At 48.0% G+C, this 22,233-nt stretch overlaps 1 protein-coding gene across 2 annotated transcripts in view; it reads right to left on the bottom strand.

Annotated features, from left to right (window-relative positions):
- The window catches only part of arhgap42b (Rho GTPase activating protein 42b), a 235,189-nt gene that overhangs the window by 163,429 nt on the left and 49,527 nt on the right, over positions 1-22,233 (bottom strand). For both annotated transcript variants that reach the window (XM_045704171.2, XM_045704173.2), the window contains exon 3: positions 8,489-8,550. In XM_045704171.2, coding sequence (XP_045560127.2) covers positions 8,489-8,550 — 62 coding nt within the window. The remainder of the gene's footprint in view (positions 1-8,488; positions 8,551-22,233) is intronic.

Below are 22,233 nucleotides of genomic sequence, written 5' to 3' on the forward strand. Positions count from 1 at the left end.
GCAGGGAGGGCCTCCTGTTACAGGTAGAGGCAGGGAGAGCTTCCTGTTACAGGTAGAGGCAGGGAGGGCCTCCTGTTACAGGTAGAGGCAGGGAGGGCTTCCTGTTTCAGGTAGAGGCAGGGAGGGCTTCCTGTTACAGGTAGAGGCAGGGAGGGCTTCCTGTTACAGGTAGAGGCAGGGAGGGCTTCCTGTTACAGGTAGAGGCAGGGAGGGCTTCCTGTTACAGGTAGAGGCAGGGAGGGCTTCCTGTTACAGGTAGAGGCAGGGAGGGCCTCCTGTTACAGGTAGAGGCAGGGAGAGCTTCCTGTTACAGGTAGAGGCAGGGAGGGCCTCCTGTTACAGGTAGAGGCAGGGAGAGCTTCCTGTTACAGGTAGAGGCAGGGAGGGCCTCCTGTTACAGGTAGAGGCAGGGAGGGCTTCCTGTTACAGGTAGAGGCAGGGAGGGCTTCCTGTTACAGGTAGAGGCAGGGAGGGCTTCCTGTTACAGGTAGAGGCAGGGAGGGCTTCCTGTTACAGGTAGAGGCAGGGAGGGCTTCCTGTTACAGGTAGAGGCAGGGAGGGCCTCCTGTTACAGGTAGAGGCAGGGAGGGCTTCCTGTTTCAGGTAGAGGCAGGGAGGGCCTCCTGTTACAGGTAGAGGCAGGGAGGGCCTCCTGTTACAGGTAGAGGCAGGGAGGGCTTCCTGTTACAGGTAGAGGCAGGGAGGGCCTCCTGTTACAGGTAGAGGCAGGGAGGGCCTCCTGTTACAGGTAGAGGCAGGGAGGGCCTCCTGTTGGTTCAGAAGTTAAACGGTGGATAATGAACGATCTTTGTGATTTTTTTATTGATTTTTTTATTTTACCTTTATTTAACCAGGTAGGCCAGTTGAGAACAAGTTCTCATTTACAACTGCGACCTGGCCAAGATAAAGCAAAGCAGTTCGACACATACAACAACACAGAGTTACACATGGAATAAAACAACATACAATCAATAATACAGTAGAAAAATAAGTCTATATACAATGTGAGCAAATGAGGTGATGGTGTTTATTTATAGACTACAGGTACATAAGCTAATGACAATGTGTTCTTTGAAATACATTTTCTTTTGTATACTAATGTCACCAAAGTCCTTCATAAACACAACCAAATTATTATTTTTGCAATAGCATATATGAAATGTATTTATTAGACTGTTATTAGAAGTTTGACGTTTCATTGGCTCAGAGGGGGGGAGGTCCCTCGAGGCCAGGCTTTTCTAGTGTTAAAATGTAATGATTTTAAAATGGATAAGAGATTTCCACAGCAAAACCTCCTTTGTTCTTTGTTGTGAGTTTGTCCATTTGTTCTGTTTTGTGCTGCTGGGCAGTGTCCACAACAAGTCTAATGAATGATGTGGGCTGCTTTGGCCTGAAGTTACTTCGGACGATGGCCACAGACAGAAAGCGCTTGTTCTCCTCAAAGGACTCTGTGTTCCTTTGTGTTCAGTCACGCCAGGGGAGAAATGTCCACCAGAGGCTGTTGACCAAATAATTGAATGTTAACTTCTCTACCATAAGCCGCATCCAACGTCGTTTTAGAGAATTGGGCTCCCGAGTGGTTCAGCGGTCTAAGGCACTGCATCTCAGTGCTGGAGGAGTCACTACAGACCCTGGTTCAGCGGTCTAAGGCACTGCATCTCAGTGCTGGAGGAGTCACTACAGACCCTGGTTCAGCGGTCTAAGGCTCTGCATCTCAGTGCTAGAGGCGTCACTACAGACCCTGGTTCAGCGGTCTAAGGCACTGCATCTCAGTGCTAGAGGCGTCACTACAGACCCTGGTTCAGCGGTCTAAGGCTCTGCATCTCAGTGCTGGAGGAGTCACTACAGACCCTGGTTCAGCGGTCTAAGGCACTGCATCTCAGTGCTGGAGGAGTCACTACAGACCCTGGTTCAGCGGTCTAAGGCTCTGCATCTCAGTGCTAGAGGCGTCACTACAGACCCTGGTTCAGCGGTCTAAGGCACTGCATCTCAGTGCAAGAGGCGTCACTACAGACCCTGGTTCAGCGGTCTAAGGCACTGCATCTCAGTGCAAAAGTTGTCAATACAGTCCCTGTAAAGCTAGAATGTTGTATATTTTTTTATTTAACCTTTATTTTACGAGGCAAGTCAAGAACAAATTCTTATTTGCAATGACGGCCTCCCCCTCTCCTCCCATAGGGCGGCGCACAATTGGCCCAGCGTCGTCCGGGTTTGGACAGGGTAAGCCATCATTGTAAATAAGAATTTGTTTTAACTGTCTTGCCTAGTTAAATAAAGGTTAAATTAAGAAGAAGAGAAAAAAAGGGGGAAAAATGTCAGTACGTCCGACCGGGTTTCACAACCGCAGACCGCGCGTACGGCGTCGTAAAGGGCGAGAAGTTTGCTCATGTCAATGTTGTGAACAGCGTTCCCATGGTGGCAGTGGGGTTATGCTATGGGCAGGCATAAGCTACGGACAACGAACACAATTTAATTTCATCGATGGCAATTTGAATGCACGAAAATAATGTGACGAGATCCTGAGGCCCATCGTGAGGCCCATCGTGAGACATTGTGAGGCCCATTTTGAGGCCCATTCTGAGGCCCATCGTGAAGCCCATCGTGAGGCCCATTCTGAGGCCCATCGTGAGGCCCATCGTGAGGCCCATCGTGAGGCCCATCCTGAGGCCCATCCTGAGGCCCATTGGGAGGCCCATTCTGAGGCCCATCGTGAGTCCCATCGTGAGGCCCATCGTGAGGCCCATCGTGAGGCCCATTGTGAGGCTCATCGTGAAGCCCATCGTGAAGCCCATCGTGAGGCCCATCGTGAGGCCCATCGTGAGGCCCATTCTGAGACCCATCGTGAGGCCCATCGTGAGGCCCATCGTGAGGCCCATTCTGAGACCCATCGTGAGGCCCATCGTGAGGCCCATCGTGAGGCCCATCCTGAGGCCCATTCGGAGGCCCATCGTGAGGCCCTTCCTGAGGCCCATCGTGAGGCCCATCGTGAGGCCCATCCTGAGGCCCATCCTGAGGCCCATTGTGAGGCCCATCGTGAGGCCCATTTTGTTTAAGGTATCTGTGACCAACAGAAGCATATCTGTATTCCCAGTCATGTGAAATCCATAGATTAGAGCCTAATGAATTAATTGCAATTGACTGATTTCATCATATGAACTGTAAATCAGTAAAAATCTATGAAATTGTTGCATGTTGCGTTTCTATTTTTGTTCAATATATAGCTTATCTTGCCAGGATTAATCCATTACCTATCAGTTTGATAGAAATGTCTTGCTGCTGGTAGGATGAAAACATGCTCTTACTTTCTGTAAAAGACTTGGAACAGTCCAGGACTCCTTTCCTTTTTCTGGGACATAGTTGGAGATGCAGTGATACAGCACCCTATTCCCTATGGGCCCTGGTCTAATGTAGTACACTATGGGCCCTGGTCTAATGTAGTACACTATAGGCTCTGGTCTAAAGTAGTACACTGGATAGGGAATGTGGTGCCATTTTGGACCCAACCACAGAGTAATGTAAATAAAACAATTCTTACTGTTTCTTGTAGCTGTACTTTCAAGCCCCATACATCATTCCCCTGGCACACTGTCAAAACAAATCTTATAGGTTCCCCTGATGGCATTTCCTGTTTGAGAAATAATTACAGACAATAATGATATAGCTTTTGAGTGCCTCCCTAATGGCACCCTATCCACTATCCAGTGTAGTGCACTAAGGTTCGTGGTCAAATGTAGTGCACTATAAAGGGAATTTAGCGAAATGTGTTAAACACCCGTATTGAGTTGGCTAAGGTGACAGTCACAGGCCCTAACCAGTGGGGTTTAGCTAAGGTGACAGTCACAGGCCCTAACCAGTGGGGTTAGCTAAGGTGACAGTCACAGGCCCTAACCAGTGGGGTTAGCTAAGGTGACAGTCACAGGCCCTAACCAGTGGGGGTTAGCTAAGGTGACAGTCACAGGCCCTAACCAGTGGGGTTTAGCTAAGGTGACAGTCACAGGCCCTAACCAGTGGGGTTAGCTAAGGTGACAGTCACAGGCCCTAACCAGTGGGGTTTAGCTAAGGTGACAGTCACAGGCCCTAACCAGTGGGGTTAGCTAAGGTGACAGTCACAGGCCCTAACCAGTGGGGTTAGCTAAGGTGACAGTCACAGGCCCTAACCAGTGGGGTTAGCTAAGGTGACAGTCACAGGCCCTAACCAGTGGGGTTAGCTAAGGTGACAGTCACAGGCCCTAACCAGTGGGGTTTAGCTAAGGTGACAGTCACAGGCCCTAACCAGTGGGGTTAGCTAAGGTGACAGTCACAGGCCCTAACCAGTGGGGTTTAGCTAAGGTGACAGTCACAGGCCCTAACCATTTGGGTTTAGCTAAGGGGACAGTCACAGGCCCTAACCAGTGGGGTTAGCTAAGGTGACAGTCACAGGCCCTAACCAGTGGGGTTAGCTAAGGTGACAGGCACAGGCCCTAACCAGTGGGGTTAGCTAAGGTGACAGTCACAGGCCCTAACCAGTGGGGTTTAGCTAAGGTGACAGTCACAGGCCCTAACCAGTGGGGTTTAGCTAAGGTGACAGTCACAGGCCCTAACCAGTGGGGTTAGCTAAGGTGACAGTCACAGGCCCTAACCAGTGGGGTTAGCTAAGGTGACAGTCACAGGCCCTAACCAGTGGGGTTTAGCTAAGGTGACAGTCACAGGCCCTAACCAGTGGGGTTAGCTAAGGTGACAGTCACAGGCCCTAACCAGTGGGGTTTAGCTAAGGTGACAGTCACAGGCCCTAACCATTTGGGTTTAGCTAAGGGGACAGTCACAGGCCCTAACCAGTGGGGTTAGCTAAGGTGACAGTCACAGGCCCTAACCAGTGGGGTTAGCTAAGGTGACAGTCACAGGCCCTAACCAGTGGGGTTAGCTAAGGTGACAGGCACAGGCCCTAACCAGTGGGGTTTAGCCAGTTCAGAAGAGAATACGTCTTCTACTCATTCTGTTTATTGGTCAAACAGAATACCACGGATCAACTACCAATTGTCTGTTTCCTCAATATATATACTGCTCAAAAAAATAAAGGGAACACTTAAACAACACATCCTAGATCTGAATGAAAGAAATAATCTTATTAAATACTTTTTTCTTTACATAGTTGAATGTGCTGACAACAAAATCACACAAAAATAATCAATGGAAATCCAATTTATCAACCCATGGAGGTCTGGATTTGGAGTCACACTCAAAACTAAAGTGGAAAACCACACTACAGGCTGATCCAACTTTGATGTAATGTCCTTAAAACAAGTCAAAATGAGGCTCAGTAGTGTGTGTGGCCTCCACGTGCCTGTATGACCTCCCTACAACGCCTGGGCATGCTCCTGATGAGGTGGCGGATGGTCTCCTGAGGGATCTCCTCCCAGACCTGGACTAAGCATCCGCCAACTCCTGGACAGTCTGTGGTGCAACGTGGCGTTGGTGGATGGAGCGAGACATAATGTCCCAGATGTGCTCAATTGGATTCAGGTCTGGGGAACGGGCGGGCCAGTCCATAGCATCAATGCCTTCCTCTTGCAGGAACTGCTGACACACTCCAGCCACATGAGGTCTAGCATTGTCTTGCATTAGGAGGAACCCAGGGCCAACCGCACCAGCATATGGTCTCACAAGGGGTCTGAGGATCTCATCTCGGTACCTAATGGCAGTCAGGCTACCTCTAGCGAGCACATGGAGGGCTGTGCGGCCCCCAAAGAAATGCCACCCCACACCATGACTGACCCACCGCCAAACCGGTCATGCTGGAGGATGTTGAGGGCAGCAGAATGTTCTCCACGGCGTCTCCAGACTCTGTCATGTCTGTCACGTGCTCAGTGTGAACCTGCTTTCATCTGTGAAGAGCACAGGGCGCCAGTGGCGAATTTGCCAATCTTGGTGTTCTCTGGCAAATGCCAAACGTCCTGCACGGTGTTGGGCTGAAAGCACAACCCCCACCTGTGGACGTCGGGCCCTCATACCACCCTCATGGAGTCTGTTTCTGACCGTTTGAGCAGACACATGCACATTTGTGGCCTGCTGGAGGTCATTTTGCAGGGCTCTGGCAGTGCTTCTCCTGCTCCTCCTTGCACAAAGGCAGAGGTAGCAGTCCTGCTGCTGGGTTGTTGCCCTCCTACGGCCTCCTCCACGTCTCCTGATGTACTGGCCTGTCTCCTGGTAGCGCCTCCATGCTCTGGACACTACGCTGACAGACACAGCAAACCTTCTTGCCACAGCTCGCATTGATGTGCCATCCTGGATGAGCTGCACTACCTGAGCCACTTGTGTGGGTTGTAGACTCCTTCTCATGCTACCACTAGAGTGAAAGCACCACCAGCATTCAAAAGTGACCAAAACATCAGCCAGGAAGCATAGGAACTGAGAAGTGGTCTGTGGTCCCCATCTGCAGAACCACTCCTTTATTGGGGGTGTCTTGCTAATTGCCTATAATTTCCACCTGTTGTCTATTCCATTTGCACAACAGCATGTGAAATTTATTGTCAATCAGTGGTGCTTCCTAAGTGGACAGTTTGATTTCACAGAAGTGTGATTGACTTGGAGTTACATTGTGTTGTTTTAGTGTTCCCTTTATTTTTTTGAGCAGTGTATAAACATAATTTACTGTGGTGTATTTTGAGACGGACCCTTTAATATGGAGTTAAGTAGAGGTGTGTGTGAGAGGGGTGTTGTAGACTTTACTCAGATCACAGTACAACATGGTACCGTACGCTACGACACCGTACGCTACAACACCGTACGCTACGACGCCGTACGCTATGACACCGTACGCTACAACACACCGTACGCTACGACACCGTACGCTACGACGCCGTACGCTACGACGCCGTACGCTACGACACCGTACGCTACAACACACCGTACGCTACAAGACACCGTACGCTATGACACCGTACGCTATGACACCGTACGCTACGACACCGTACGCTACGACACCGTACGCTACGACGCCGTACGCTACGACACCGTACGCTACGACACCGTACGCTACAACACACCGTACGCTACAACACACCGTACGCTACGACACCGTACGCTACGACGCCGTACGCTACGACGCCGTACGCTACGACGCCATACGCTACGACACCGTACGCTACCACACACCGTATGCTATGACACCGTACGCTATGACACCGTACGCTATGACACCGTACGCTACGACACCGTACGCTACAACACCGTACGCTACAACACCGTACTCTACGACACCGTACGCTACGACACCGTTCAGCTGCAAACTGAAGTCTGGCATCGCTATGGCACTACCAGGATGACTGTTCAGCCTCCGTTACACCAGCCTGAGGGTGAGCAGAGCTCCATGCCAGACAGTCCAGCCTGAGGGTGAGCAGAGCCCCATGCCAGATACAGTCCAGCCTGAGGGTGAGCAGAGCCCCATGCCAGATACAGTCCAGCCTGAGGGTGAGCAGAGCCCCATGCCAGATACAGTCCAGCCTGAGGGTGAGCAGAGCCCCATGCCAGATACAGTCCAGCCTGAGGGTGAGCAGAGCCCCATGCCAGATACAGTCCAGCCTGAGGGTGAGCAGAGCCCCATGCCAGATACAGTCCAGCCTGAGGGTGAGCAGAGCCCCATGCCAGATACAGTCCAGCCTGAGGGTGAGCAGAGCCCCATGCCAGATACAGTCCAGCCTGAGGGTGAGCAGAGCCCCAAGGGCTCAGTATTCCACTAGTCTTGCTCGCCAGAGTCATGGCTCTGCAGTGTGGTTGTGGGAAGAGACTAGTATGCTACTGAACCGTTTCCTGGACCTCCTTCATTCTGCCTCCTCTCTCGCTAGGCTGCTATAAGCTAACCGCTAAACAAACCTCTTAAATGGGACAAGAACAGCCTCTCTGGGTTCGCTGCTATATGCTAACTATTAGTAACAATATCTGTCACGTTATAATGTAAAAAAATTGGCTACACATTACAGAATTGAGCCAGTTTTCTACAGCAGGAAATGTTAATTATTATGTGGATTATAATTCGTGGACATTTGTGTAGGGGTTAATGCATTTTTCATTCGGGGCGAATCAAATCTGAAATGTCAAAGTGGAAATGACAAACATTAGAAGTCTGTTTTTTTTTTTTTTACTCAAATACACTACAAGTTTGCATTTCCTGCTTGACAGGAAAATTCTCCGCAAACAAAAGAGTGATCAAATTAAGATCCTACATCTGTAATAGGCCTATAGCCTATTACAGATTGTTGGTAGAGCATGGTGTTTGCAACGCCAGGGTTGTGGGTTCGATTCCCACGGGGGACCAGTATGGGAATAAATAAAAGTATGAAATCTACGCATTCACTACTGTAAGTCGCTCTGGATAAGAGCGTCTGCTAAATGACTTAAATGTAAATGTGAATCTAATCTGTACAAAATTAAAATAGAACAATGAAGTCGATGACCGCTTTTCTCATGACATACATAAAGAGGATATAAATAGTTGAAATAACAAAATAGTTACCAAACGTCTCCTCTCTTCTTCCACCGTGTTCAGCAGCTGGGAGAACTCCTTGAACGACTGGGCTGGAAAAGAAAGAACACACAGTATCTCTCTTTAATCTGTAATCTAATATCAGTTCCGGGTTAAAGGTCATATGCACAGTATGAACCAAGTGAGTTAAAGTTCAAATTAACGTGGGAAACATAGACGTGGCAGGGAATCGATATAGGTTCCATTAATATGCATTGATCTATAGTGTCAGGTACTTACACTAATGTACCAGAGTTAACAGGTCAGAGTATGGTATACTAATGTACCAGAGTTACAGGATGAGTATGGTATACTAATGTAACAGAGTTACAGGATGAGTATGGTATACTAATGTAACAGAGTTACAGGATGAGTATGGTATACTAATGTAACAGAGTTACAGGATGAGTATGGTACACTAATGTACCAGAGTTACAGGTCAGAGTATGGTATACTAATGTACCAGAGTTAACAGGTCAGAGTATGGTATACTAATGTACCAGAGTTACAGGATGAGTATGGTATACTAATGTACCAGAGTTAACAGGTCAGAGTATGGTATACTAATGTACCAGAGTTACAGGATGAGTATGGTATACTAATGTACCAGAGTTAACAGGTCAGAGTATGGTATACTAATGTACCAGAGTTAACAGGTCAGAGTATGGTATACTAATGTACCAGAGTTAACAGGTCAGAGTATGGTATACTAATGTAACAGAGTTACAGGATGAGTATGGTATACTAATGTAACAGAGTTACAGGATGAGTATGGTATACTAATGTACCAGAGTTAACAGGATGAGTATGGTATACTAATGTAACAGAGTTAACAGGTCAGAGTATGGTATACTAATGTACCAGAGTTAACAGGATGAGTATGGTATACTAATGTACCAGAGTTAACAGGTCAGAGTATGGTATACTAATGTACCAGAGTTAACAGGATGAGTATGGTATACTAATGTACCAGAGTTAACAGGATGAGTATGGTACACTAATGTACCAGAGTTACAGGATGAGTATGGTATACTAATGTACCAGAGTTACAGGATGAGTATGGTATACTAATGTACCAGAGTTACAGGATGAGTATGGTATACTAATGTACCAGAGTTACAGGTCAGAGTATGGTATACTAATGTACCAGAGTTAACAGGTCAGAGTATGGTATACTAATGTACCAGAGTTAACAGGTCAGAGTATGGTATACTAATGTACCAGAGTTACAGGTCAGAGTATGGTACACTAATGTACCAGAGTTAACAGGATGAGTATGGTATACTAATGTAACAGAGTTACAGGTCAGAGTATGGTATACTAATGTACCAGAGTTAACAGGATGAGTATGGTATACTAATGTACCAGAGTTAACAGGTCAGAGTATGGTATACTAATGTACCAGAGTTACAGGATGAGTATGGTATACTAATGTACCAGAGTTACAGGATGAGTATGGTATACTAATGTACCAGAGTTAACAGGTCAGGGCCCTGGGTTCCACTGTTCCTGTATTCAACATAGGGCCCTGGGTCTGTATTCAACATGGGGCCCTGGGTCTGTATTCAACATGGGCCCTGGGTCTGTATTCAACATAGGGCCCTGGGTCTGTATTCAACATGGGGCCCTGGGTCTGTATTCAACATGGGGCCCTGGGTTCTACTGTTCCTGTATTCAACATAGGGCCCTGGGTCTGTATTCAACATGGGGCCCTGGGTCTGTATTCAACATGGGCCCTGGGTCTGTATTCAACATAGGGCCCTGGGTCTGTATTCAACATAGGGCCCTGGGTCTGTATTCAACATGGGGCCCTGGGTTCTACTGTTCCTGTATTCAACATGGGGCCCTGGGTCTGTATTCAACATGGGGCCCTGGGTCTGTATTCAACATAGGGCCCTGGGTTCTACTGTTCCTGTATTCAACATGGGGCCCTGGGTCTGTATCCAACATGGGGCCCTGGGTCTGTATCCAACATGGGGCCCTGGGTCTGTATTCAACATAGGGCCCTGGGTCTGTATTCAACATGGGGCCCTGGGTCTGTATTCAACATAGGGCCCTGGGTCTGTATTCAACATAGGGCCCTGTTCCTGTATTCAACATGGGGCCCTGGGTCTGTATTCAACATAGGGCCCTGGGTCTGTATTCAACATAGGGCCCTGGGTCTGTATTCAACATAGGGCCCTGGGTCTGTATTCAACATAGGGCCCTGGGTTCTACTGTTCCTGTATTCAACATAGGGCCCTAGGTTCTACTGTTCCTGTATTCAACATAGGGCCCTGGGTCTGTATTCAACATAGGGCCCTGGGTTCTACTGTTCCTGTATTCAACATAGGGCCCTGGGTTCTACTGTTCCTGTATTCAACATAGGGCCCTGGGTTCTACTGTTCCTGTATTCAACATAGGGCCCTGGGTTCTACTGTTCCTGTATTCAACATAGGGCCCTGGGTTCTACTGTTCCTGTATTCAACATGGGGCCCTGGGTCTGTATTCAACATGGGGCCCTGGGTCTGTATTCAACATAGGGCCCTGGGTTCTACTGTTCCTGTATTCAACATAGGGCCCTGGGTCTGTATTCAACATAGGGCCCTGGGTCTGTATTCAACATAGGGCCCTGTTCCTGTATTCAACATAGGGCCCTGGGTCTGTATTCAACATGGGGCCCTGGGTCTGTATTCAACATGGGGCCCTGGGTCTGTATTCAACATAGGGCCCTGGGTTCTACTGTTCCTGTATTCAACATAGGGCCCTGGGTCTGTATTCAACATGGGGCCCTGGGTCTGTATTCAACATGGGGCCCTGGGTTCTACTGTTCCTGTATTCAACATAGGGCCCTGGGTCTGTATTCAACATAGGGCCCTGGGTCTGTATTCAACATAGGGCCCTGGGTTCTACTGTTCCTGTATTCAACATAGGGCCCTGGGTCTGTATTCAACATGGGGCCCTGGGTCTGTATTCAACATAGGGCCCTGGGTTCTACTGTTCCTGTATTCAACATAGGGCCCTGGGTCTGTATTCAACATGGGGCCCTGGGTCTGTATTCAACATGGGGCCCTGGGTCTGTATTCAACATAGGGCCCTGGGTCTGTATTCAACATGGGGCCCTGGGTCTGTATTCAACATAGGGCCCTGGGTCTGTATTCAACATAGGGCCCTGGGTCTGTATTCAACATAGGGCCCTGGGTCTGTATTCAACATGGGGCCCTGGGTCTGTATTCAACATGGGGCCCTGGGTCTGTATTCAACATGGGGCCCTGGGTCTGTATTCAACATGGGGCCCTGGGTTCTACTGTTCCTGTATTCAACATAGGGCCCTGGGTCTGTATTCAACATAGGGCCCTGGGTCTGTATTCAACATAGGGCCCTGGGTTCTACTGTTCCTGTATTCAACATAGGGCCCTGGGTCTGTATCCAACATAGGGCCCTGGGTCTGTATCCAACATAGGGCCCTGGGTCTGTATTCAACATAGGGCCCTGGGTTCTACTGTTCCTGTATTCAACATAGGGCCCTGGGTTCTACTGTTCCTGTATTCAACATGGGGCCCTGGGTCTGTATTCAACATGGGGCCCTGGGTCTGTATTCAACATAGGGCCCTGGGTTCTACTGTTCCTGTATTCAACATAGGGCCCTGGGTCTGTATTCAACATAGGGCCCTGGGTCTGTATTCAACATGGGGCCCTGGGTCTGTATTCAACATGGGGCCCTGGGTCTGTATTCAACATGGGGCCCTGGGTCTGTATCCAACATAGGGCCCTGGGTCTGTATTCAACATAGGGCCCTGGGTTCTACTGTTCCTGTATTCAACATAGGGCCCTGGGTCTGTATTCAACATGGGGCCCTGGGTCTGTATCCAACATAGGGCCCTGGGTCTGTATTCAACATAGGGCCCTGGGTTCTACTGTTCCTGTATTCAACATAGGGCCCTGGGTCTGTATTCAACATAGGGCCCTGGGTTCTACTGTTCCTGTATTCAACATGGGGCCCTGGGTCTGTATCCAACATAGGGCCCTGGGTCTGTATTCAACATAGGGCCCTGGGTTCTACTGTTCCTGTATTCAACATAGGGCCCTGGGTCTGTATTCAACATAGGGCCCTGGGTCTGTATTCAACATGGGGCCCTGGGTCTGTATTCAACATGGGGCCCTGGGTCTGTATTCAACATGGGGCCCTGGGTCTGTATCCAACATAGGGCCCTGGGTCTGTATCCAACATGGGGCCCTGGGTTCTACTGTTCCTGTATTCAACATAGGGCCCTGTTCCTGTATCCAACATAGGGCCCTGGGTCTGTATCCAACATAGGGCCCTGGGTCTGTATTCAACATAGGGCCCTGGGTCTGTATCCAACATAGGGCCCTGGGTCTGTATTCAACATAGGGCCCTGGGTCTGTATTCAACATAGGGCCCTGGGTCTGTATTCAACATGGGGCCCTGGGTCTGTATCCAACATAGGGCCCTGGGTCTGTATTCAACATAGGGCCCTGGGTCTGTATCCAACATAGGGCCCTGGGTCTGTATTCAACATGGGGCCCTGGGTCTGTATCCAACATAGGGCCCTGGGTCTGTATTCAACATGGGGCCCTGGGTCTGTATCCAACATAGGGCCCTGGGTCTGTATTCAACATGGGGCCCTGGGTCTGTATCCAACATGGGGCCCTGGGTCTGTATTCAACATGGGGCCCTGGGTCTGTATCCAACATAGGGCCCTGGGTCTGTATTCAACATGGGGCCCTGGGTCTGTATCCAACATAGGGCCCTGGGTCTGTATCCAACATAGGGCCCTGGGTCTGTATCCAACATAGGGCCCTGGGTCTGTATTCAACATGGGGCCCTGGGTCTGTATCCAACATAGGGCCCTGGGTCTGTATCCAACATAGGGCCCTGGGTCTGTATCCAACATAGGGCCCTGGGTCTGTATTCAACATAGGGCCCTGGGTCTGTATCCAACATGGGGCCCTGGGTCTGTATCCAACATAGGGCCCTGGGTCTGTATTCAACATGGGGCCCTGGGTCTGTATCCAACATGGGGCCCTGGGTCTGTATCCAACATGGGGCCCTGGGTCTGTATTCAACATAGGGCCCTGGGTCTGTATCCAACATGGGGCCCTGGGTCTGTATTCAACATGGGGCCCTGGGTCTGTATCCAACATAGGGCCCTGGGTCTGTATTCAACATAGGGCCCTGGGTCTGTATTCAACATAGGGCCCTGGGTCTGTATCCAACATGGGGCCCTGGGTCTGTATTCAACATGGGGCCCTGGGTCTGTATCCAACATAGGGCCCTGGGTCTGTATTCAACATAGGGCCCTGGGTCTGTATTCAACATAGGGCCCTGGGTCTGTATTCAACATGGGGCCCTGGGTCTGTATTCAACATGGGGCCCTGGGTCTGTATTCAACATGGGGCCCTGGGTCTGTATTCAACATAGGGCCCTGGGTCTGTATCCAACATAGGGCCCTGGGTCTGTATTCAACATAGGGCCCTGGGTCTGTATTCAACATAGGGCCCTGGGTCTGTATCCAACATAGGGCCCTGGGTCTGTATCCAACATAGGGCCCTGGGTCTGTATCCAACATAGGGCCCTGGGTCTGTATCCAACATAGGGCCCTGGGTCTGTATTCAACATAGGGCCCTGGGTCTGTATCCAACATGGGGCCCTGGGTCTGTATTCAACATGGGGCCCTGGGTCTGTATCCAACATAGGGCCCTGGGTCTGTATTCAACATAGGGCCCTGGGTCTGTATCCAACATAGGGCCCTGGGTCTGTATTCAACATGGGGCCCTGTTCCTGTATTCAACATGGGGCCCTGGGTCTGTATCCAACATGGGGCCCTGTTCCTGTATTCAACATGGGGCCCTGGGTCTGTATCCAACATAGGGCCCTGGGTCTGTATCCAACATAGGGCCCTGGGTCTGTATTTATAACGTGTCTCAGTAGGAGTGCTGATCCAGGACCAGGTTAGCCATGTAAAAGGAGGTCAATAACATTACATGGAAGGGAAACCTGATTCTCCCCTTCTACTCGCTAGAAGACACATCTCTGTATACCAAACAGTACATAGGGCACAGAGTTTTTCCTGATCAAATGGCCAGGAAAACCTCCAGGTCCTGACTAGCGCTCAAGCCTAGGGTACAGTGAGACGTTCAGGCTGTTTAAACATGGTGAGGGAGTGCCATGGTGGAAGCAGCTTGCTGATATTAATGAATTATGTCCATAATTGTTCATACGGTATACATTAAAAAAGGCTGAACCCTGGCTAGGGCCAGAAACTCCAGGCCTAAACTAGCCTACTAGAGTGAACATACAGTATCTGTCACGTCCTGGCCAGTATAAGGGTTAATTGTTATTGTAGTTTGGTCAGGACGTGGCAGAGGGTATTTGTTTTATGTGGTTCGGGGTGGTGTTTTGGTAAAAGGGCGTTTGATTTAGTATTTCCGGGTTTTTGGTTTATGATCTATGTTTATGTAATTCTATGTTTAGTCTAGGTAGTCTATTTCTATGTAGAGTTAATTGGGGTGGACTTCCAATTGAAGGCAGCTGTGTGGTGTTGCCTTTGATTGGAAGTCCTATATTAGTTGGGTGTGTTTGTGGGAGATTGTTCTGTGTTTAGCCGTGTGCCTTACCAGACTGTTATTTTGTCGTAGTGTTTCAGTGTACGTGTTTGTTGTTTTCAGTTTTCAGAGTACCAGTATCAACAGTAACAGAACTCTCCCATGGCTGAACCCTGGCTAGACTGGAACAGATACAGTAACAGAACTATCCCATGGCTGAACCCTGGCTAGACTGGAACAGATACAGTAACAGAACTATCCCATGGCTGAACCCTGGCTAGACTGGAACAGATACAGTAACAGACCTCTCCCATGGCTGAACCCTGGCTAGACTGGAACAGATACAGTAACAGAACTCTCCCATGGCTGAACCCTGGCTAGACCAGAACAGATACAGTAACATACCTCTCCCATGGCTGAACCCTGGCTAGACTGGAACAGATACAGTAACAGAACTCTCCCATGGCTGAACCCTGGCTAGACTGGAACAGATACAGTAACAGACCTCTCCCATGGCTGAACCCTGGCTAGACTGGAACAGATACAGTAACAGAACTATCCCATGGCTGAACCCTGGCTAGACTGGAACAGATACAGTAACAGAACTATCCCATGGCTGAACCCTGGCTAGACTGGAACAGATACAGTAACAGACCTCTCCCATGGCTGAACCCTGGCTAGACTGGAACAGATACAGTAACAGAACTATCCCATGGCTGAACCCTGGCTAGACTGGAACAGATACAGTAACAGAACTATCCCATGGCTGAACCCTGGCTAGACTGGAACAGATACAGTAACAGACCTCTCCCATGGCTGAACCCTGGCTAGACTGGAACAGATACAGTAACAGAACCCTCCCATGGCTGAACCCTGGCTAGACCGGAACAGATACAGTAACAGAACTATCCCATGGCTGAACCCTGGCTAGACTGGAACAGATACAGTAACAGACCTCTCCCATGGCTGAACCCTGGCTAGACTGGAACAGATACAGTAACAGAACTATCCCATGGCTGAACCCTGGCTAGACTGGAACAGATACAGTAACAGAACTATCCCATGGCTGAACCCTGGCTAGACTGGAACAGATACAGTAACAGAACTCTCCCATGGCTGAACCCTGGCTAGACTGGAACAGATACAGTAACAGACCTCTACCATGGCTGAACCCTGGCTAGACTGGAACAGATACAGTAACAGAACCCTCCCATGGCTGAACCCTGGCTAGACCGGAACAGATACAGTAACAGAACTATCCCATGGCTGAACCCTGGCTAGACTGGAACAGATACAGTAACAGAACTATCCCATGGCTGAACCCTGGCTAGACTGGAACAGATACAGTAACAGAACCCTCCCATGGCTGAACCCTGGCTAGACTGGAACAGATACAGTAACAGACCTCTCCCATGGCTGAACCCTGGCTAGACCGGAACAGATACAGTAACAGACCTCTCCCATGGCTGAACCCTGGCTAGACTGGAACAGATACAGTAACAGACCTCTCCCATGGCTGAACCCTGGCTAGACTGGAACAGATACAGTAACAGACCTCTCCCATGGCTGAACCCTGGCTAGACTGGAACAGATACAGTAACAGACCTCTCCCATGGCTGAACCCTGGCTAGACTGGAACAGATACAGTAACAGACCTCTCCCATGGCTGAACCCTGGCTAGACTGGAACAGATACAGTAACAGACCTCTCCCATGGCTGAACCCTGGCTAGACCGGAACAGATACAGTAACAGAACTCTCCCATGGCTGAACCCTGGCTAGACCAGAACAGATACAGTAACAGACCTCTCCCATGGCTGAACCCTGGCTAGACTGGAACAGATACAGTAACAGAACTCTCCCATGGCTGAACCCTGGCTAGACCGGAACAGATACAATCAGCATTCAGCTTGTCTAATAACTGTATAAACTGTCTATGACATATGTAGCATAGCAACATTATGGTGAACCATACTACTGTAGTTGTTGAAAAAACCTCATGAAAGAGTACCAGGAGTAATAGTTATTTCCCATGGCTGAAACATTCACCGTCCAGCCTAAAGGGTCTGTAACAGTCTGAACTGGCAGTGGACTGTAGTTTGATGGCCGTACAGCTTCATTAAATACGGCTCCAGATAATGCACAAGTCCAAAATGGCACCCTATTCCCTATATAGCGCACATCTTTTAACCTGGCCTCTGGTCAAAAGTAGTGCACTAGAAATGTGAATAGGGTGCCATTTGGAACACATCCATGGACTGGTCTGGCTGCTGTTGTAGTGGTCAGCCCTCTGTCTCAGCCCTGTGATTAGGTCCAGCAATTTCAACACGGTCTGAGAGAGAGAGAGAGGTTCCCCGCTGCTCGGCTTGCCAGGAAAGAGACATCATTATCAACAACTACGCAACCTGGCATGGCCATCATCCAGACACACTCTTTCTCTGTCTGTTTCTCTCTCTCTCTCTCTCTCTCTCTCTCTCTCTCTCTCTCTCTCTCTCTCTCTCTCTCTCTCTCTCTCTCTCTCTCTCTCTCTCTCTCTCTCTCTCTCTCTCTCTCTCTCTCTCTCTCTCTCTCTCTCTCTCTCTCTCTCTCTCAATTCAATTTCAATTTAATTGAAGGACTTTATTGGCATGGGAAACATATGTTAACATTGCCAAAGCAAGTGAAGTAGATAATAAACAATACAAATTTACAGTAAACATTACACTCACAAAAATTCCCCAAAAAATGAAAACATTTCAAATGTCATATTCTGTTCAAATAGTTAAAGTACAAAAGGGAAAATAAATAAACATAAATATGGGTTGTATTTACAATGGTGTTTGTCCGTCTGTCTATCTGCTCTCCAATACGTCTATGGCAGACAGTGTAACACCTCTACTACATTACAGGCGGTTTCCTGTTAAAGACTTCATCAGCAGCACAACCCTGACAGCTGGAGACCCAGCCTGTCCCAAATGGCAACATATTACCTATATAGTGCAGTGCATACAGTAGTTCCCTATGGACCCTAGTCAAAAGTAGTGCCCCATATAGGTAATAGGGTGCAATTTGTGATGCTGCCGCTGATGGGAGGAGATTAGACGCTTAAGAGAGGAAATGGAAGTCAGAGAGAGGTAACCAGGGTTACAGCTTGCATATCCTTGACCGGGAAATGGAGGAGAAAACTGATGATGAGTCATGGAGAGAGAGAGAGAACAGAGAGAGAGAGAGAGAGAGAGAGAGAGAGAGAGAGAGAGAGAGAGAGAGAGAGAGAGAGAGAGAGAGAGGGGGAGGGGGCAGGAGAAAACCTGACACCTTCAGCACACAGGGGGACAAACACCTACCTGGAGGTGACAGCATTCCCTCCCCATATGCTCCCCTAGACACAACCACGACAACAAAAACAACAACGCCTATAAGAAATTCTGCTATGCCCTCAGACGAACCATCAAACAAGAAAAGCGTCAATACAGGATTAAGATTGAATCCTACTACACTGGCTCTGACGCTCGTCGGATGTGGCAGGGCTTGAAAACTATTACGGACTACAAAGGGAAACCCAGACGCAAGCTGCCCAGTGACGCGAGCTGCCCAGTGACGTGAGCCTACCAGACAAGCTAAATGCCTTTTATGCTCGCGTCGAGGCAAGCAACACTGAAGCATGCATGAGAGCACCAGCTGTTCTGGATGACTGTGTGATAACGCTCTCGGTAGCCGATGTGAGCAAGACCTTTAAACAGCTTAACATTCACAAAGCCGCGGGGCCAGATGGATTACCAGGACGTGGACTCAGAGCACGTGTGGACCAACTGGCAAGTGTCTGACATTATCAACCTCTCCCTGGCCGAGTCTGTAATACCTACATGTTTTAAGCAAACCACCATAGTCCCTGTGCCCAAGGAAGCGAAGGTAACCTGCCTAACTCATTACTGCCCCGTAGCACTCACGTCTGTAGCCATGAAGTGCTTTGAAAGGCTGGTCATGGCTCACATCAACAGCATCCTCCTGGATACCCTAGACCCACTCCAATTTGCATACCGACGAGACTGCCTATAGAGAGGAGGTCAGAGAACTGGCAGTGTGGTGCCAGGACAACAACCTCTGCCTCAGTGTGAGGAAGACAAAGGAGCTGATCGTGGACTACAGGAAAAGGCGGGCCTGTAGTGGAGCGGGTCGAGTGTATCAACTTCCTTGATGTCCACATCACCAACGATCTATCATGGTCCAAACACACCAAGACAGTCATGAAGAGGGCGCGACAAAATATTATCCACCTCAAGAGACTGAAAAGATTTGGCATGGGTCCCCAGATCCTCAAAAATGTATACAGCTGCACCATCGAGAGCATCCTGACCAATTACATCACCGCCTGGTATGGCAACTGCATGGTTATAGTGTAGAAACCTACCAAAAAACAATTGGCCAACAGCAAATGCTATCCCTTTTAGACAATGTCCTGGACATAATGTTTTCATGCAATAGTGAAGGTATAAACTTAGCAGTAGGAAGCCTAAACAGTATATTTCATCTATCAGCTAACATATCAAATTTAAATTCTGGCAGAAAACCTAAGATGACTAACAATAATGAGAAATGGTTTGATAGAGAATGTAAAAACTTAACAGAAACCTATCCAACCAAAAAAGACAGAGAACCAAAAAAACCTAGCTTACGCCTTCACTATGGTGAATCACTAAAACAATACAGAAATACACTAAGGAAAATGAGGGAACAGCATGACAGAAAACAGCTCAATGTGATTGAAGATTCCATTGAATCAAATCACGTCTGGGAAAATTGGAAAACACTAAACAAACAACAGCACAAAGAGCCATCTTTCCAAAATTGAGATTTATGGATAAACCACTTCTCCAACCTTTTTCGGCCACATAACAAAGAACAAACAGCAAAAACATTCACATGATAAATTACAAAAAAGACCAGAACCCACAGGATTCTCCAATGACATTGGATGAGCTACAGCTACTACATACTCCAACATTTCCTTAATGAACTGAGCAAATGTCAAATTGGCTTCTTACCAAAATACCGTACGACAGACCACGTATTCACCCTGCATACCATTATTGACAAACAAAAACAAAACAAAAGCTTTTGACTTAATTTCGCATGAGGGTTTGCAAATTGATGGAAAGTGGTGTTGGCGGGGAAAGCATATGACATTAGAAAATAAATAAGTACACAACATTGGAGGAAGGGGAGGACTTCTCAGTGAAATTTCATATATTTTTTTAAATAGTGAAAGTTATCCTTTTTAGATAAAATTATACTAAATATATTAATGTCACCAAATAATTGATTTAAAAACACTGGTTTGCAAATTAGGTCTACAGTAGCCTCAGCAGCACTCTGTAGGGCAGCACCATGGTGTAGCCGGAGGACAGCTAGTTTCCGTCCTCCTCTGGGTACATTGACTTCAATACAAAACCTAGGAGGCTCATAGGCCTCACCCCCTTCGAAAGACATACAGTACATGGTAATTTCGGAACTTCCGGAGGATGTTCTCCAACCAATTAAAGCTTTTGCATTATGAACTGATATGTTGTCCATCCAATCATATGATTAGGATCAGAGAATGAACCTAGTGTGTTGTATTGGGTTGTGCCGCAGAGCATTATGGGGGGGTTCTATGTGTTGAGAAGCTTGGTGAGTTGGTGACATTATTGGATAGAGATTGAAAAGTGATAGTTGAACATTTTTGGGATATTATTCAATTCAAAATAGTCTATCCATTACAGGAGATGGAGGAGGTAGATTATAAAATGTTTTCTTGGTTTTAGAACTTTGTTTTTGTGTCCAGTTAGTGCAATTTATTTCAATTTGCCTTGCTAACTTCAGTAGGAAAAGAGGGGTTCAGTGACCTAAAGAAACATCGATTGTTCAGCTAAACGGCAAAACAAAAGCAGGGAACATATAAACGCCCACATCAGATTCAAGCTTCTGGAAAAATGCCGCATCGATCATGACAAAGGTCTGCGTAGTCAAACCGCGTAACACAATGAGAAAGTAAGAAGAATCAGGGATGTTCAAGCGGCTTATCAACACCACTGTGTTTTTGGGCCTGAAAGACTTTTAGAGAACACAACAGAAAGTTCCGCTAACAAGGGCAACTACAAGGAGCTTGCAGTTATCATCAGGTTTGTGGATGATCAGGGCTTTATTCAGGAATGTTTCTTGATGTATCAAAGCTACGATGGCGCAGCTGTAATGGAATGTATCTGCTATTTGTATTTACAGATAAATCCCATCATGTTCCCTGATTAAGAGCTGATGACAGCTCCACGCCGCTACCATTGTCAACTCTCTCCTGACATGAACTGAAGACCCAAACTTTTATAGACCTGTATCCATCCTGCCCTGCCTTTCAAAAATCTTCGAAAGCCACGTTAACAAACAGATCACTGACCATTTCGAATCCCACCGTACCTTCTCCAGTATGCAATCTGGTTTCCGAGCTGGTCATGGGTGCACCTCAGCCACGCTCAAGGTCCTAAAGAATATCATAACCGCTATCGATAAAAGACAGTGCTGTGCAGCCGTATTCATCGACCTGGCCAAGGCTTTCGACTCTGTCAATCACCACATTCTTATCGGCAGACTCAATAGTCTTGGTTTCTCAAATGATTGCCTCGCCTGGTTCACCAACTACTTCTCTGATAGAGTTCAGTGTGTCAAATCGGAGGGCCTGTTGTCCGGGCCTCTGGCAGTCTCTATGGGGGTGCCACAGGGTTCAATTCTTGGGCCAACTCTTTTCTCTATATATATCAATGATGTCGCTCTTGCTACTGGTGATTCTCTGATCCACCTCTACGCAGACGACACCATTATGTATACATCTGGCCCATATTTGGACACTGTGTTAACCTGTTAGGGCTAGGGGGCAGCATTTGCACGTCTGGATAAAAAAAATGTACCCGATTTAATCTGGTTACTAATCCTACCCAGTAACTAGAATATGCATATACTTATTATATATGGATAGAAAACACTCTAAAGTTTCTAAAACTGTTTGAATGGTGTCTGTGAGTATAACAGAACTCATTTGGCAGGCAAAACCCTGAGACATTTTCTGACAGGAAGTGGATACCTGATGTGTTGTATTACCTTTAAACCTATCCCATTGAAAAACACAGGGGCTGAGGAATATTTTGGCACTTCCTATTGCTTCCACTAGATGTCACCAGCCTTTAC

The sequence above is a fragment of the Salmo salar genome, chromosome 20 (genome assembly GCF_965601325.2).
Source record: "Salmo salar chromosome 20, fSalSal1, whole genome shotgun sequence".
Lineage (NCBI taxonomy): Eukaryota > Metazoa > Chordata > Actinopteri > Salmoniformes > Salmonidae > Salmo > Salmo salar.